Source organism: Poecilia formosa, unplaced genomic scaffold, assembly GCF_000485575.1.
Source record: "Poecilia formosa unplaced genomic scaffold, Poecilia_formosa-5.1.2 Scaffold475, whole genome shotgun sequence".
Taxonomy (NCBI): Eukaryota; Metazoa; Chordata; class Actinopteri; order Cyprinodontiformes; family Poeciliidae; genus Poecilia; species Poecilia formosa.
The window spans coordinates 49,267-64,537 of NW_006800414.1; the positions used below are offsets into that span (position 1 = coordinate 49,267).

General features: G+C 40.5%; 1 protein-coding gene across 1 annotated transcript in view; it reads right to left on the reverse strand.

Annotated features, from left to right (window-relative positions):
* Positions 1-3,336: 3,336 nt before the first annotated feature.
* Positions 3,337-15,271, reverse strand: part of LOC103156343 (xenotropic and polytropic retrovirus receptor 1 homolog) — a 45,031-nt gene continuing 33,096 nt past the window's right edge. The window contains exons 7-16 of the mRNA XM_007578342.2: positions 15,148-15,229; positions 12,927-13,016; positions 12,457-12,554; positions 12,092-12,271; positions 9,859-10,024; positions 9,597-9,788; positions 8,773-8,936; positions 8,549-8,688; positions 8,128-8,349; positions 3,337-6,801 (exon numbers count right to left, since the gene is read on the reverse strand). Coding sequence (XP_007578404.1) covers positions 6,747-6,801; positions 8,128-8,349; positions 8,549-8,688; positions 8,773-8,936; positions 9,597-9,788; positions 9,859-10,024; positions 12,092-12,271; positions 12,457-12,554; positions 12,927-13,016; positions 15,148-15,229 — 1,389 coding nt within the window. The 3' untranslated portion in view covers positions 3,337-6,746. The remainder of the gene's footprint in view (positions 6,802-8,127; positions 8,350-8,548; positions 8,689-8,772; positions 8,937-9,596; positions 9,789-9,858; positions 10,025-12,091; positions 12,272-12,456; positions 12,555-12,926; positions 13,017-15,147; positions 15,230-15,271) is intronic.

A 15,271-nucleotide genomic window follows, 5' to 3' on the forward strand; every position in this document is an offset into this window, starting at 1 on the left:
TCTAACATGTGCATAAGAAATTAATGTTTGAAAAAAAAAAGTGAATACATTTGGAGAGGTGGTAAATATGCATGGATCCCTTCTGGATACAAAGTGTCCAACTTGATGCTGCCACTTCTATTCTTCACAGTTAGGATGGCACAAGCATCGCCATCTGTTTTTCCTCCAAATGTAACAATGGTCATTCTGCCCAAAAAGCTCCACTTTAGTTTCCTCAGAAAACAGGACATGTCTCCATTAATAAAGGTCTTTGTACCTGTGGACATTTGCAAACTGCAATCTATGTTTTGATGTTTCTTTTGGAGTAATGGCTTCCTCCTTGCTGCCCATGTCAGTACAGGACACGTTTCACCAGACTGGAGCAGCTCCATCATTCTCTTCCTGATATCTTGGCTCATTTCTGCTGACCTTCCCATCGTGTCAAACCAGAAAGCGGTGTGTTCCACGGCCTTGAAGAATGTCCTCAGGTGTGACTCCAGATAACTCAAATATGTCAGTGAACCAATCAGAGGTTTCCAAAGCCATGACATCATCATCTGGATGATGATGATGTCATCATCCAGATGACATCTGGATGATGACTGTCTCTATCGTTTATAGAGACAGTAAACATTCTGAAAGCAAGTTCTGAATTCAAAAGAAGTTACAAAACACATTTTTAAAAAATATTCCTGCTATGTTTTCTAGCATTTAGCAAATAGAAGTTAGTTTGAACATTCTAACTCACCCAAAACAGGATAATTTTGGCCTGATTTAACTTCAGACAGTGAGAAAAAAAATCTATGTCTTTTCATTTGGTGTATATGTAAACTTCTGGTTTCAGTTGTCCATCATGCCTCAGATTTCTTATTGGTAATTTAGTTTAAAGTTTACACAGAATCCTGATAAATACCTGCACCAAACCGAGGAAGCTAGCATAGAGCTGCAGCTCTTTTTGTTTTAGCAGATATGTTTGCAGCTGCACTATTTACAGAAATACAATAATAACTTGAGATGTATGAGGAGATCAGCTCCTTCCTGTGATTTTCAGCTATAAGATTATTTTCTTCTTCTCAACATTGAGCCTCATGTGATTCTGCTATGACCAACAGCCTTCGGTCGTCCTGTTGGCTGATTCTGTACATGATTTATAAACTAATGCTTGTACCAAAATATAAAACTAAAACAAAATGTGCAGTGAATGAGGCAAGAGAAGAACTGATAACTGACCTGGGATCTGATCCTCATCATGTCTTCATGATCCAGGTGGTGTCAGTGCATTCTGTGATCTTCTTTGGCCGTTCTCTTCATTCTGCTAATCTCTCTTCTTTGTCACTTATAGATTCTGGGCCAGCAGAACAATGTCAGTCCATGAGGGGATAGCTCTCTCTCTCTCTGTCTCTCTCTCTCTCTCTCTCTCTCTCTGCTAAAGTTAGTGTGAAACACCGATTGTATAAAACCCTGGTTTAGAGACCCATAACAACAGCTTGGGACTGAGATGCAGTGGGATGCTGATCATGTGTCTGAACCACCTCAACTGACTACTTTTCATTTAGAGGATTGTGAGGCCTGTCCATCTGCTGACAGATTATTGGAAATCATTTGCACATGTGGAGAAAAACTACCCACCATGCACACAGCACAATGCTGACCATTAAGGGTAACTGTAACCACCCCCTGTGTGGTCTAGTCAAAGTTCAAAAATAAGACCAGCTGAGAGTTTATGGAAAAAATTGCAAACTGAAGTTTGTAGATGTTTTCCATCCAATCTGTTTGAGCCACAGCTGCTTAGATATTTGGTTAAAAAAAAAAAAAAAAAAACATCCAAACATGGTTCTCCAAGTATTGGCTCAAGAGGATGAATATAAACGAAAATCTGAATTTAAATGTCAGATTTCAAAATCATGCTCTACTCTATGTTGGTCTGTAAAATAAAATCTAATAAAGCTCTGGATGCAAGCAGCAGGTTGCCCAGTGATGTCCAGTGATCCGCGCTGACGGCCCAGCTCTTCTCCTTACTGGACATCGTCTGTCACTGACAAACTCTCTCAGATGTTGAACTGAAGACATTGTTGCTGCAGCAGCTCAAATATTCAGTCTGATAAATGAACAGGAACAACAAAAAGACTGCAGACTTCAGGGTTCATAGCTTTGCATCATTAACCCCCCCTTCGGATGCCACATGCCTACTGCAGTCTGTAAATCCATCCATAATTTTCAATAATTCAATAACTTAGCTTGTAAATTAAGCCAGATGTAAAACGTGGATATATAGGCAGCAAATGAACATTAAAGTTGATTTGTTAGAAGCTGTGAAACAAAACGTGTTGAAAAATGTGGGAAAGATTCACAGACAGTGGACTGCAGCTGGAGTCAGAGCTTCAAGAACCACCACACAGACATATGCAGGACCTGGGTTTCAGCTGTCATTTTTCCTTGTCAAGCCACTTGAACAAGAAACAGCATCAGAAGCATCTCAGCTGGGCTAAAGACAAAAAGGACTGGACTGCTGCTGAGTGGTCCAAAGTTATGTTCTCTGATGAAAGTGAATTCTTCATTTCTTTTGGAAATCAAGGCCCCAGAGTCTGGAGGAAGAGAGGAGAGGCACAGAATCCATGTTGCTTGAGGTCCAGTCAAAGTTTCCACAGTCAGTGACGGTTTGTCCGTCCACTGTGTTTTCTGAGGTTAAAGGTCAACGTAGCCGCTTACCAGGAAGTTTTAGAGCACTTCAGGCTTCCTGCTGCTGACCAACTTTATTGAGATACAGATTTCATTTCCCAACAGGAGTTAGCTCCTGCACACAGAGCCAAAGCTACCAGGACCTGGTTTAGGACAAAGACATGCCTGTTCTTAACTGGCCTGCAAACTCACCTGACCTGAACTCCATAGAAAATCTCTGGTCTGAGGAAGATGATGTGATACATCAGACCCAACAATTCAGAAGAGCTGAGGGTCACTAGCACGACCTGAGCAATGCCACAGACTGATGGACTCCATGTCACGCCGCATTGCTGCAGTAACTGGGCAAAAGGAGCCCAAACTAAGTACTCAGTGCTGCACATGCTCATACTTTTAATGTTGTTTTCAGGTGGCCAACATTTCTAAAAATCCTTTTTTTGTGTTGGTCTTAAATAATATTCTGATTTTATTAGATAAAGAATTTGTAGTTTTCATTAGTTGTCAGTTTTAATCATCAAGATTAAAAGAAATAAACATTTGAAATATGTCAGTCTGTGTAACAAATGGATATAGTATACAAGTTTCCCTTTTTTGGCTGGAATTGCTGACATAACTTTTTCATAATATTTTAATTTTATGACCAGCACCTGTACATGAAAGAACAACTCAGAGCCACAATTTGCATCTTTAGCCATTTTTACTACAAAATTGGAACAGTTTGGTGAACAAGGCACCTCTGTATCATCACACTGCTAACATGTAGACAACAATAGCACAGTCATTGATTATACGCTTCTCAATCATTTATTCATAATTATATATATACACATATATAAGATGTAATCAGGAGTTCCAGAGTGTGGCGCAGCAGGATCAGGGTGTGGATAAAGTCATCTGTGTTCTTTTTGAAAACTGGTTAGAAGACACAAACACGATGATGTCACAGAGTGTTGATCGATGTGAAAGTTGAACTTTTTTTTAATCATCTGTTCTTTCAAAGTCATAAGTGTCACATATAAACTGTCAGTAACTTTCATTCAGTTTGTAACATCATCCACTGACGGAGAGCATCATAACTTTTACTGGAAGTGGACACCAGTTAGTTGATGTGGCCACAGTCTGTTCGTCATCCAAGGAAAAGTCACACTTTGGAAAATCATGACCCCTTTTGGGGAGAAAAACCTTCCAGAGGGACAGATGGAGCAGAGAGGAAGGTGTTGGCCTGAAGCAGTCGGCTCAGTCACATAGACCTCAGAAGCAACCCTGATTGCCGAATGATGCATACAGAGAACATTGAATTCATCAGAGCACTGTTTCTCAACAATTGACACTGTAACACTGTTGACTTATTGCTCAGTCCAAAGTCAGTTTAAGGTTCTGAAGACATGCAACTTGAATTCTTCAGGTTTCTGCAGTTTATGACTCATGTAACTGACCCAGTGACCTCGGTATCAGAACAGGCCACAGAGCTCCCTGCAGGCAGACGCAAAGCACGGCTTTCTGATTGGTCCAGTCACCTCTGGAGTGTTGTCAGGAGTTGGTTGGGATCTGTTGGTACAGAGTGAGCTATTCCTGATTCAGATCTTCAACTTTGACATTCCTAAGACATTCTGAAAGAACTTTGGTTTGGTCCTGCAAATTCCACCATTTAAATCAAGGTTCTTTAACACCTTTTCTAAAATAACATTTTTTAAAATATGCTATGGCCCACAACTTAAGAAAACATTGCTTTTACCAAATGGTAAGATCTAAGTGAACATTGTATCTGAAGACAAACACAAGAAATAAAAATCACAAACAAGCATTTTCAAAGATTTTGACCACATGGGCGACACTTTACTTTGGGAAATATTTAGCAGAAGGATGAAAAGGGGAGGATGAGTCATCTGTCTGAGCCAGTGCTAAGCATCTTTACTCATGATGGGCTGCTGTGTTTGACAGACTGCATCTTTCTATGGAATGTTAAAAAGCTTTAAGATGGCCGAAATGAGGCTAAAATGTTTATTAAGTGAAAGTGAGAATAAATTTAGGTCAGTCAACATATTGGTCCATTTTCTCATTGTAAAATAATGGAGATTTTAAGTTAATGTACAATTGACAAGAAGAGGCAGAAATGTCTGACAGACAGCCCAGAAGCTGCTGTGGTGCAGCAGGTGAAGGTGCAAACATGCCGAAAATATCGTGAGTTCAAATCGATTCCCACTTATTTCAGGCCCTGGTGGGAAACACAGAGGCTCCTACAACTGCTCCCTCATCAAAACACAAGGAAACGTCCACACACAAAACTAAACAGCACTTATATGGTCCAAAATGCTGACATTAACAGCCAAAACACCTCAAGAGAGATTTTTCATGATGATTTTCTAAATATGAAGGTGAGCTCCTCATCCTCTCTGTACAGCAGAGCCAGCCAGCCAACAAGAAGGAGGAGCCGACTCACATGCCAGCTTCCTTCTGATCAAGATGGGATGGATTTTCCTTTCTGCACTCTTGGTTAAACCAACCAGCAAAGAAACTAAGTGTGACAACAGTCCAAGTGGCTCTCTAATGTTCAACCAGGTAGAAATCTACAACATTAGACACAAAGCATCATCAACCTCCTTGTACCACCAGAATCTAAAGGTTCTGCTCCATCGTGTCCAAACAAAGGCTTGGTGATGACGACACGGCTGCTCCGACATGAGCTACCAACACGTGAAGAACATGCACTGCATTAGCTTCTACTGCTGCTCACTGACAAACAGAAAACATTCACCCTTACAGGACGCCTTAAAGGAAAAGAATATCTGAGTTTGCACAACCTGGCAGGTGACATTAGGACGACATACTAGCTTCAAATGAAAACTATGATGGAAGTGTGCATGTTGGGCCCAATGAGGTGATGTTTGATCCACACCAGCGCAACACTAGAACCAGTTCTAAGGTAGATTTCAGACTGGATGATTTCATTTGCCACATGCACCTGCAGCGAATGCATCTTTTCACTCTTATGATGCTCATGTTGGCAGTGTAAATGAGTGTGGGACAGACAGGTGACCTCTCCTCTGATGCACTTCAACTAAACAGGTGCTAACAACAGAACAATTAGCCTCCCTGTTCTGGGCCCTTAGATTTTCAGTTTGGATTTCTGAGGACAGACACTGAGTGAGCAGGTGGTGTTTGGGCATCTCTCTCAGTCACATTGTCTTCTAACAGCAAGTGTTTCTTCTCACATTCCCAGTGGAAATTGGCTGTGGGATCTTCATTGTTTCATCAGGAACTTCACTCCAGCTGCTGTCCCAAACAGTCAGATCTTCACTTGTATTCCTGCTTGATTGTTTCTGAACATTTTCACAAACCCGACTTAATGAGTTTGTCTCACGATTACAAACATGTCTGATGACAGTCAGTGTGTTGATCGTCACCCTGGGTCCTCATACATGCAGAAACATTGAAATAAATCACTGCTCTAGTGGATGACCTTTTCTACAAAGTGCATGTTGGTGTTTCCAAAGCATGTAAGGTGCAAGAAGGCAGCTCTGTGATGATGAGGTGGGAGGAGCTAGAGAGGAGGCGGGGCCTGGGGGAGTGGTTGGAGCTGTCTGCTGCATCATGATGGAGGGGAAGAGGAAGAGACCGTTTCAGTTTTCTTGTTGAGGAAGAAGAGATTCTCTCTCACTGTTTGGTCCAAATGAACAGAGGAACCCCGGTGCCACTGAGGGCCCCTCTCTGAGCATCGCTGTCATGGTGGGGGGTGCTTGCTTTTTCAGTAGCTGCATTGTTCATGCTGAGGCTCTGAGGACACTCAGAGCGATAATGGAGGAGTCCACTGCTGGGTAATCATCAGGAAGGATCATGCCTTCCACTGGGTTGGGAAGAGTTTTTATTGGAGGTGGAGGAGCTGCAGAGCTGCTTTAAAACGCTGACAATTCCTCCCTTGAAATAATTGTGAACCCCAGCAGAGGCTTGTGGATGGGAAAATGATTCAGAGGTCAAACCTCGTCCTGTTCTTGAGCTCAACGCCCGCTCGCTGGGTAATCTCTAGCTTAGGAGGCGGAGTTTCCTCCTTTGAATAAATTCTGGACCCAGGCGAGGGGCGTGGCCTGATGTCAGGAGTCATCATCGGTGTCCTCGATCAGAACTTTGGTGTCACGAGTCTTGGATCTGTTGGTGGAAAGGAGACATACAATTATACAATAATATCAATACATTTGATGCCAATACTGTCAATGCTACCATCATAATAGTAATACAATTACCACCACTAATAATTAGAATAATAATGGGTAATTAATCTGGCCATTTGTGACTGAACTTAGCTTAATTAACAGTGATATTGTCTCTCTAAATCGGTTTTCTTACTAACAAGGTGACTGTCTGTTAGATGTGAAACTTTATCTCGGAGAAAAATAGATAAATTCCAATAATCAGTGGTTTGAACACTTCCACTAATTCACTAAAGCAGAGATAACTTTGAACACATTTAGCACACTGAGCTTTCTCTAAATTAATTTTCCAAGATAAATTCTAAATTGCAAATTTACTTGACTATGGTGAAGTAAACCTTCACTTTGTGCTTTTTAGTTTAGTTATTTTTCAAGTAGTTAGACGTTTATGTTCATTTTCTTATTTTGAAGTAACCTTGGGTCGTTCCTGGACATTCATCTCAACTTTGCTAAAAACACTGACATGCTCACAGAGACTCGATCTTTTAGGAAGACCTGGTTGTCTTGGAGTTAGAAAACCAGAGGTTGTGTACAAGACAATTGTTGAGAATGTTTTAACTTTTCATCTCCTCAGCTGGTTTGGTCACATGAGCTGCAGAATAAAAGACAAACTTTAATGAATTGTTTCAATAGCAGGTAGTTAATGGTGAAATAATGACAAACAGCTCTGTCTGATCTGTTTGCTGAAAGAACATGGAAGACAGCAAGGAATATTTGAGCAGATAGAATCCATCCTTTTCTTCATCAGTATGAAGCTCTGAGCTCAAGAAGGCGATGGCAGGAAAACGACGTCTATTTAGATGAACAAGTTCAGTTAATCCTGATCCCTGTGGGAGTGAAAGGTCAGCTGAACCACGTTTGGCCCAGTGTCAGGAGATATTACACATTTTGTCATTGAAACATCTCAACTGTTGAAGTTAACGCTTTAGCATTAGCTTCTGCAAATTAGTAGTGGCATTGGCTTCTGCTAGATATCATGTTGGTATAGGACTTTAGTTGAACCAATGTTTATGATTAGAGCTTCAGTTTTAGCAGAGCTAACCTTTTTGTTAGTAGTATCCATTGCTGCCAACGAGGTCATTTATGAAATAATAGCAGAAAAGCAAAACTTCACAAAAACTGAAGATTGGCCACTTAATTCTGATTGGTACATTCTGAGGAAAACTATAAGGAATGCATGTATTGGGTGGAATACACTACTAAAACAGACTATAGTTATGATATAGCAGAATATGATGAATGCTGATCTGGGATGAATGCTCACTGTGAGGCCAGCCGTGGCCGGCGCAGACTCATGCTGTAGCTTCTTTTCCAGCTTTTCTTGCCCTGCCGGTTCCTGACTCCGTCCTCCTGGTCCATCATCTGCTCCAGCAGCGTCTGGTCATCGGCGTTGAGAGGGGCCACACTGATGTCTCGGACCGCCCTGAACTCACCACAGTTATTCAGATGCTCGTTCTCAAGTCGGAAGAAATTCCACACGAAGCGTCTGGAAATTAGAAAACAATCCATAAATGGTGCATTAATGCTGTTCAATGTCCCCGATTACTGATGCTATTAATGTTGAATAAAGGATTTTAAAAAAATGCCTGCATCTTTTTCTGAAAATCAATAACATGTTTTCAATGAGAAAGAAACAAAAAATAGACAATGAAGAGATGTTTTAGGAAGACAAATCCTTTTTGCACCTGAAGACCTCCAGCGGAGCCAGCAGGGTAGCCAGAATGTCAGACATGTCTTTAAACTTGGTGAGCGAGGTGAGAGCGATTGTTAAAACCCAGGCAAAACGCAGGAGCACATCCTCCACTATAGCACAGTAGTAATAGGCCTGAAGAGACAGAGGACATGAAACAGACCTCAGTAGATTATACATGAGTGAGCACAGATCCCACAGCGCTCTGCTGAAGCTCACCTTGTGCGGGTAGACTATCTCCTCCCGTAGGAAGGTGTTCTCTCCTGCATTTCGGTCAAACAGGCCCCAGTCCATCTTCAGATCCCAGATCAGTGTATAACAAGAGCTTACAATTAAACAGGCAATGTACAAGTACAGGTAGATTTTGTGTTCGGGTTCGGAGTCTGTGGAGGAAGGAGTTGGCAGTTAGTTAGGAGGTAAAGACTCACCGACTCACAGACATTAAGGAGAGCAACAAGTTGCTCCAGAAACAGTGAACTAGTTTCCTCTGCACTGCACTTGTGGGTGAGTTTGTATGAGGAGATCAAACATCTCTAATGTCAGAGTGGGACAGACACAAGTCATCTAGACTGTTTCATTCATTCATTCATGGATGGATGGACGTGTGTGTGTGAGTGTGTGTGTCAGGCAATGTGATAGTTGGATGATTGTGCTCACAGAAGGACAGATGAAGTATTTAGACGTTGGACAGGGAATAAAAACTATTTTGTGTTTCCACAAACAAAGTCCAGTTTTTCAGATCTAGAGGACATTCTAGTTTCTCCAGACTGTAGATCAGGGGTCACCAACTCCAGTCCTCCAGTCCTACCATCCTGTAACTTTTAGATGGTCTCTGCTCAAACACGCCTGGATCAAATGAACTGCTCGTTTCCAGCCTATTGCAGAGAGGAATGAATGCTGGTGAGGGAATTCAGACATTTTGGAGCAGAGGAGAATCTAAAAGTTGCAGGATGGTAGCCCTGGAGGACTGGAGTTGGTGACCCCTGGTGTAGGAAGACTTTATCTCATTAGCCAAACCAGATGTGTAGAAGTAAACATCTTACTTTTGTGTGTGCTGTACAGGGCGGAGAAAGTGACGACAAAGAAGGAAGTGGAGTACTTCCCAGCATTAACCAGATGAGGAAAAGCCCGCTTGGTGTCCCGATAGCGCCGCAGACACTGGGCGAACCGGAACCACGCAGGAAGACACTTGATGACCGCCCGCACACCATAGGAGTAGGTGTTACACACGCTTTCTGAACACAAACACATCTGTCAGCATCAGCCAGATATTTTTCTATCAAGAGACCTTTCGGATCATATCACCTGTGTCACTGTAAAGCCCATCCCCTTTTGTCCACTTCAGCTCACAGCTGTAGAAACAGATCATGTACTCCAGATCCATCAGAACCACCACCAGAGAGTTTAACTGGTCAGCCAGCCAGAAGTCTGCAAATCCAACATGATGAAATGGAGCGGTCACCACTCTGAACTGTGGAGGAGGCAGACAGGACACAGGTCCAGTTCACTGACTCTTCAAAAATATTCATCTGCTTTGTAACATGAAGAAATGTGGAAAAAACAATCAGTGGACATGAGATCCTCTGAAAGTCAGTGTATTAATAAAATTTGACGTACATTTTCAAAGTCAGAACTTATTAATTCCAAGACTGATGCATCTAATATGTAACTTCATACACATGAAATGCATTTGTGCACACAGCAAGGATGTAGAGAACACTACCTGCTGTTGGAACATTGAAAATGATATATTTTGTAATATTTATACAACTTATATATTGACTTAGTACAAGGGAAAAACTGTTGCCAGGTTTTTTTTCTACTTCTACTTTTTTTCACTGATTTCTTGGGAGGAACTGAAGCTGACTAACCAAGTTGTACCGCTGTAACCAACAGCTACAGCAGACACCCGGCGCCACAGGATTTTTATTTAATATAAATAAATCTTTATGTAAAATGAAATAATCAACTTGTTTATTCATACAAAATAAACAAAAATGACAAAAGGTTTAGATGAGTCACCAGAAAATGATGAGTAATCATGCTCAGCATAAGCTTTAGCTCAAACATCTCAGAAATTAATGTGTCCGATCTTTGAAGTATGTTTCTGTAAATGCAAAATCAGACAACAATGTGTGAGAGACAAACTGACTGAAAGGAGAACAGGATGATGCCTATGCTAGCTATTCAGACAAAAGATAGTTTGGAATGTGATTCTGAAATATCTGGAAAAACTCGGGCCTGGTTCTAATCGCTCCTTACCTGAGCAGACCCTGCATCATCGCCCTGCTGCTGCCTCTGGTCTAATGTCTCCTCCCTGACTCTTTTCTCTTTCTATTGTGAAAATAAAGACTTCTTTTAAATATGTGAAAAAACAATAGTGAGCCCAACTTCTGCTGAAAGAGGAGCGTGGATGGAACATTGGCAGAGGTGGGAAGAATAGACAAAAATATACTCAAGTAAGAACAACTAACTCTTACTTGCTTAATTCTGCAATATTTCTGGAAAATAGTGTAGAATTAAACATGAAAACATCAGAATTTGTACTGAAAAATAAAGAAAGAACCCAATTTAGACAGTTTAGCTGCAAAAATACTTCAGGTATCGTTTGTGTTCTTGAGATACTAAACTGTTACAAAGTCGACCTATGATCACCTGAAGAACATCTCCAGGATTAAAGGACTGATGTCTCAGCGAGATCTAGAGAAATGCATCTATTTATTTTTAGTTGCATTGATTCCTGCAGCAGCGTCTTCACAGGTCTGCCTAACAAATCAATCCTCCAGCTGCAGCTGATCCAGAAGCTGCTGCTGATGTTCTCACTAAAACCAGGACGTCAGATTCTGGTTTTAGTGAGATTGAGCTAAAAACAGAACCTGGTTTTAGCTTCTGGTTAAAAGCTAAAACCAGCTTTAACCAGAAAACGCTGGTTAAAAGCTGGATAGAGCACATCATGTTCTAAAGTCCTACACTGAGAGAACAGACTTTAAATACTGTTGTTAGTTTATAAATCACTGAACAGCTTAGCAATACAATACATTACAGATCTACTGTTGTTCCACACCTCTCAGAGCTTTTGGTTCTAGTTCTGTTCTGCATCCCCAGAACCAAACATGTAGAAGCAGCATTCAGCTTCCATACATTACAAATCTATAACAAACTTCAAGAAAACTGCAAGACAGTCATAACACTGAGTTCCTTTACATCAAGACTAAAAACCTAGCTGTTTAGAGCTGCTTTTGAGCCTTAATAAATAAAACGCTTACCAACATTTTCATGTGTAATGATGTCACTTGACAAAATATAATGTTTCAGTTGTTGATTTTTGTGTTTTTATGATGTAAAGCACTTTGAAGTGCCTTGATGCTGAAACGTGCATTACAAATAAACTTGATTGATTAATTGGTTAAACAGGTGCCCCCCAAAGGTGAAAAATAAAACCTTGTTGTCACAGTAATGCATCACAAAAACTGCATAACAGTGTTGCTGAATAAAATGTTAAATAAGAAGACATTGTATTGTGATCGAGAGGCCCTACCAGCAGCTTGAGCAGCCAGAAGCGGGACTTGTAGTAACAGGTCTTTGATGGGTTGATGAGAAACAGGAGGAAGAAGCCATAAAGAGCCAGAGGGTTGGCCTGCATCGGAATCCTGATGTTATCACAGAAAAGACTTGACAGCAAGCTGACGCACCACAGCACCCCCAACAGGCCTGCAATCTGCAGCCAAACATAAAAACTGGTTCAGTTCATCTAACACATCAATACGGGCACTGAGTGAGGTGTGTGTGTAAGTGAGATATATGTGTGTGTGTGTGTGTGTGTGTGTGTGAGAGAGAGGGACAGAGACAGAGAGAGAAAGAGAGAGAGAGAGAGAGAAGGAGAGAGAGAGAGAGAGATCTCACCTCAAACAGATGTTGGTGGGAGAGGTTGTTTCTGGGATTAAGTTCAAATATGAGGACATGATTAACTCCTGCCTGCCTCCAGCCGTAGGTGTTGATCCCTAAAAAATGAGAAAAGAATGGAATCATATCCTTCAATTCATAATTTAGGGCTCATACATGACATCAGTGTGTTCTGAAAATCACATCTTCTATTACTAAAGCTCTATAGTCCTTTCTTGAAGGAGAAGTCTATGACATGAATTTGTCTGTTTGAAATTGGTCAATAAATTCTGATTGGTGCATCTCTATGTCTTATTAAAGAAAACCAAACGAGCACAAAAAATTCAATTATAAAAGCTACTTAAATGAAAGCATGTCAAAGCGGTATAAGTGGGGGTGGAGGGCTTCAGTGCAACAACCATTTGTAGAGAAATGATTCTAAAAAGTGATTAAAAGTTCTTTGCAGTGATTGTGTGTTGGTGTGCACTCACCTAAAAGGAAGAGAAACTCTATTAGCAGGAAGCCTCCTCTGTAGATCCTGACCACAGGCCAGACTTTAGAACCACCAATCTTCACAGCTCCTGTTGGAAGAAACATGATGCAACAGCAGAAGAAGGAAGAAGAGGTCACATTACTGAATATGTTGTGGTGTAAAAGTATTAATGCAGAGAACCTGTGTCCGTAGTATAAGTACATTTAAGGTGATTCTGCATTTTTAAATTGAAATAATAAACTGAGCTTACAGTGTCACTGACATGATAAAACCACCCTTTCTCACAGAATACGGGAATGCAGAGTGTCACCGTTTTCCTCTGTAGTAACTGGGTTAAATGCCAGCGCCGTCTTGTGATGTAATCAGGGTAAGTCAAACAGTAAACACAAAAGTGGAGGAAATTGTGAGGATTTCAGCAAAGATCTGAGCAATTTATCTGCAGTTTTGAAGGAGGAAGCCAGATGGAGTGATGAATAAGAGGGAGCTGCTTCTACTGAAGGACTGCAACGCTGTTTTTCTGAGCCATGTTGATCAGAAAGGAACGATGACTCCAACATTACTCCAACGGTGAGGGGTTGGAGCTGGATATCTGTCACCTCCAAATCACTGAATGGTAATAAACACATCTATGAACATAATAGTTATTCACTTATAGTATTCTGTGAGAAATATTTTTTATTAAAAGCTTTTGTGAAAACAGAATAAAAGCACAAGAGTTCATCTTTTTAAATCTAAGTGGTTTTATTGTGTCAGTGTCACTTTAATGTTTGTCAATCCTATATAAGAAAACTGAACTGAACTTTCTTAATTGCACAATACAAGCTGTGCAATTGCTAATCTTATCACCAAGATAATAGAAGAATGATGACATTCGTCATTCTTATGTTAGATTATAAATGTGATGGGCACTAAATGATCATCATGTATGTGATTTCATTTCATCAATAGAACAGCTATCATATCATCCACCTCATCTGGTGTAAATTAATAGGGATGAACTTCTGAAAATCTGACTTTTATAGTTAAAATCTGGGATTTAAACTATTCTTAAATGAATTGGATCATAAGAAAAATAACACCTGATCAGAAAATTCCTACTTTTTTAACATCTTTAAGTTGTGGCTTTACAGATATCCGTAGAATACATATTTGTAATAATAACCTTTATTTAACCAGATAAAAATCTTTGTTGAGATTCACAATCACCTTTTCAAGATGGACCTGGCAAGCTGGCAATATCAAAACTGACATTCAATCATCCATGCAGTTTTAAAAGCATCAAAGCAATCATAAATAATATTCTCCACACTACAGACTCCAGAATTTTATATGCAACAAACCCAGAAAGCTACCCGAATACTTTGTGAACTGAGATAATTGATCTGACTGACAGGAAGTAGAACTTCTGCATGACACACAACGACCCAAAGGAGAACCAAGCAGAAGAACCACTAACCTCTGCATATTGTTATGTCAAACTTTTTTATTTCAATCAAGCAATCAATTAGCTTTAAAGCACCCTTCATGCTGGAGGCAGCTCACTGGAAACGCATATTAAAGGGTATTTCTGACCTGGGTTTGAACCATCCAGGGTCACAGTCTGCAGGTCAAATACCAGAGTTGTGAAAGTAAACTGAAACTGGTGGGATTCTCCCTTTTTCTCCAATCTTTGTAAGAGGGCTGGTGGAAATGAAAAGCGATGTAACTTCATCTTTTCTTCACTTCCCTGGACTAGGGAGGGGAGTCATTGCTGTATTCTTTACTTAATTTCTTAATAAAATAATAATCAAAATGCATTTTGGTTCATTCTTGATTGACTCAGCATTTCACCTTAGCTAAGACTTATCTATTTCCTTAACAATATTCTCCAGAAGAATTTGTCATTTGATCTGCTTAATACAAATTTAGCAGCAGATAGGACACGAGAAACTGATCATAATAATTGATTAGAGTGGAGTAATAAATGATTTGAACATTTAGGTCTTTGTATATGATCACCACCTGTGCACAGACAGCTGTAGAGGGATTTGTAGCAATTTTATCCCAACTCAGGATAGCTAATGTGTAAGTCTACATTGAGTCAGAGTCATATGTTCCCTCAAGCAACAATGTGACCTATAATAAAAATAACTTGTGGACAACATCAAATTCCATGAAGTAAAAACTGAGTCAACTTTTCATTGTCAACATGTCTGTTTGGCTGTGTGTGCGTGGAATACCTGTAATGACTACAGTGACAATCAAGACGAGGAATACTCCACAGTAAAGTCCCACTCTGAAGGTGGTCCAAGCTGGAGCAGGCTGTGAACACACACACACACACACACACACACACACACACAC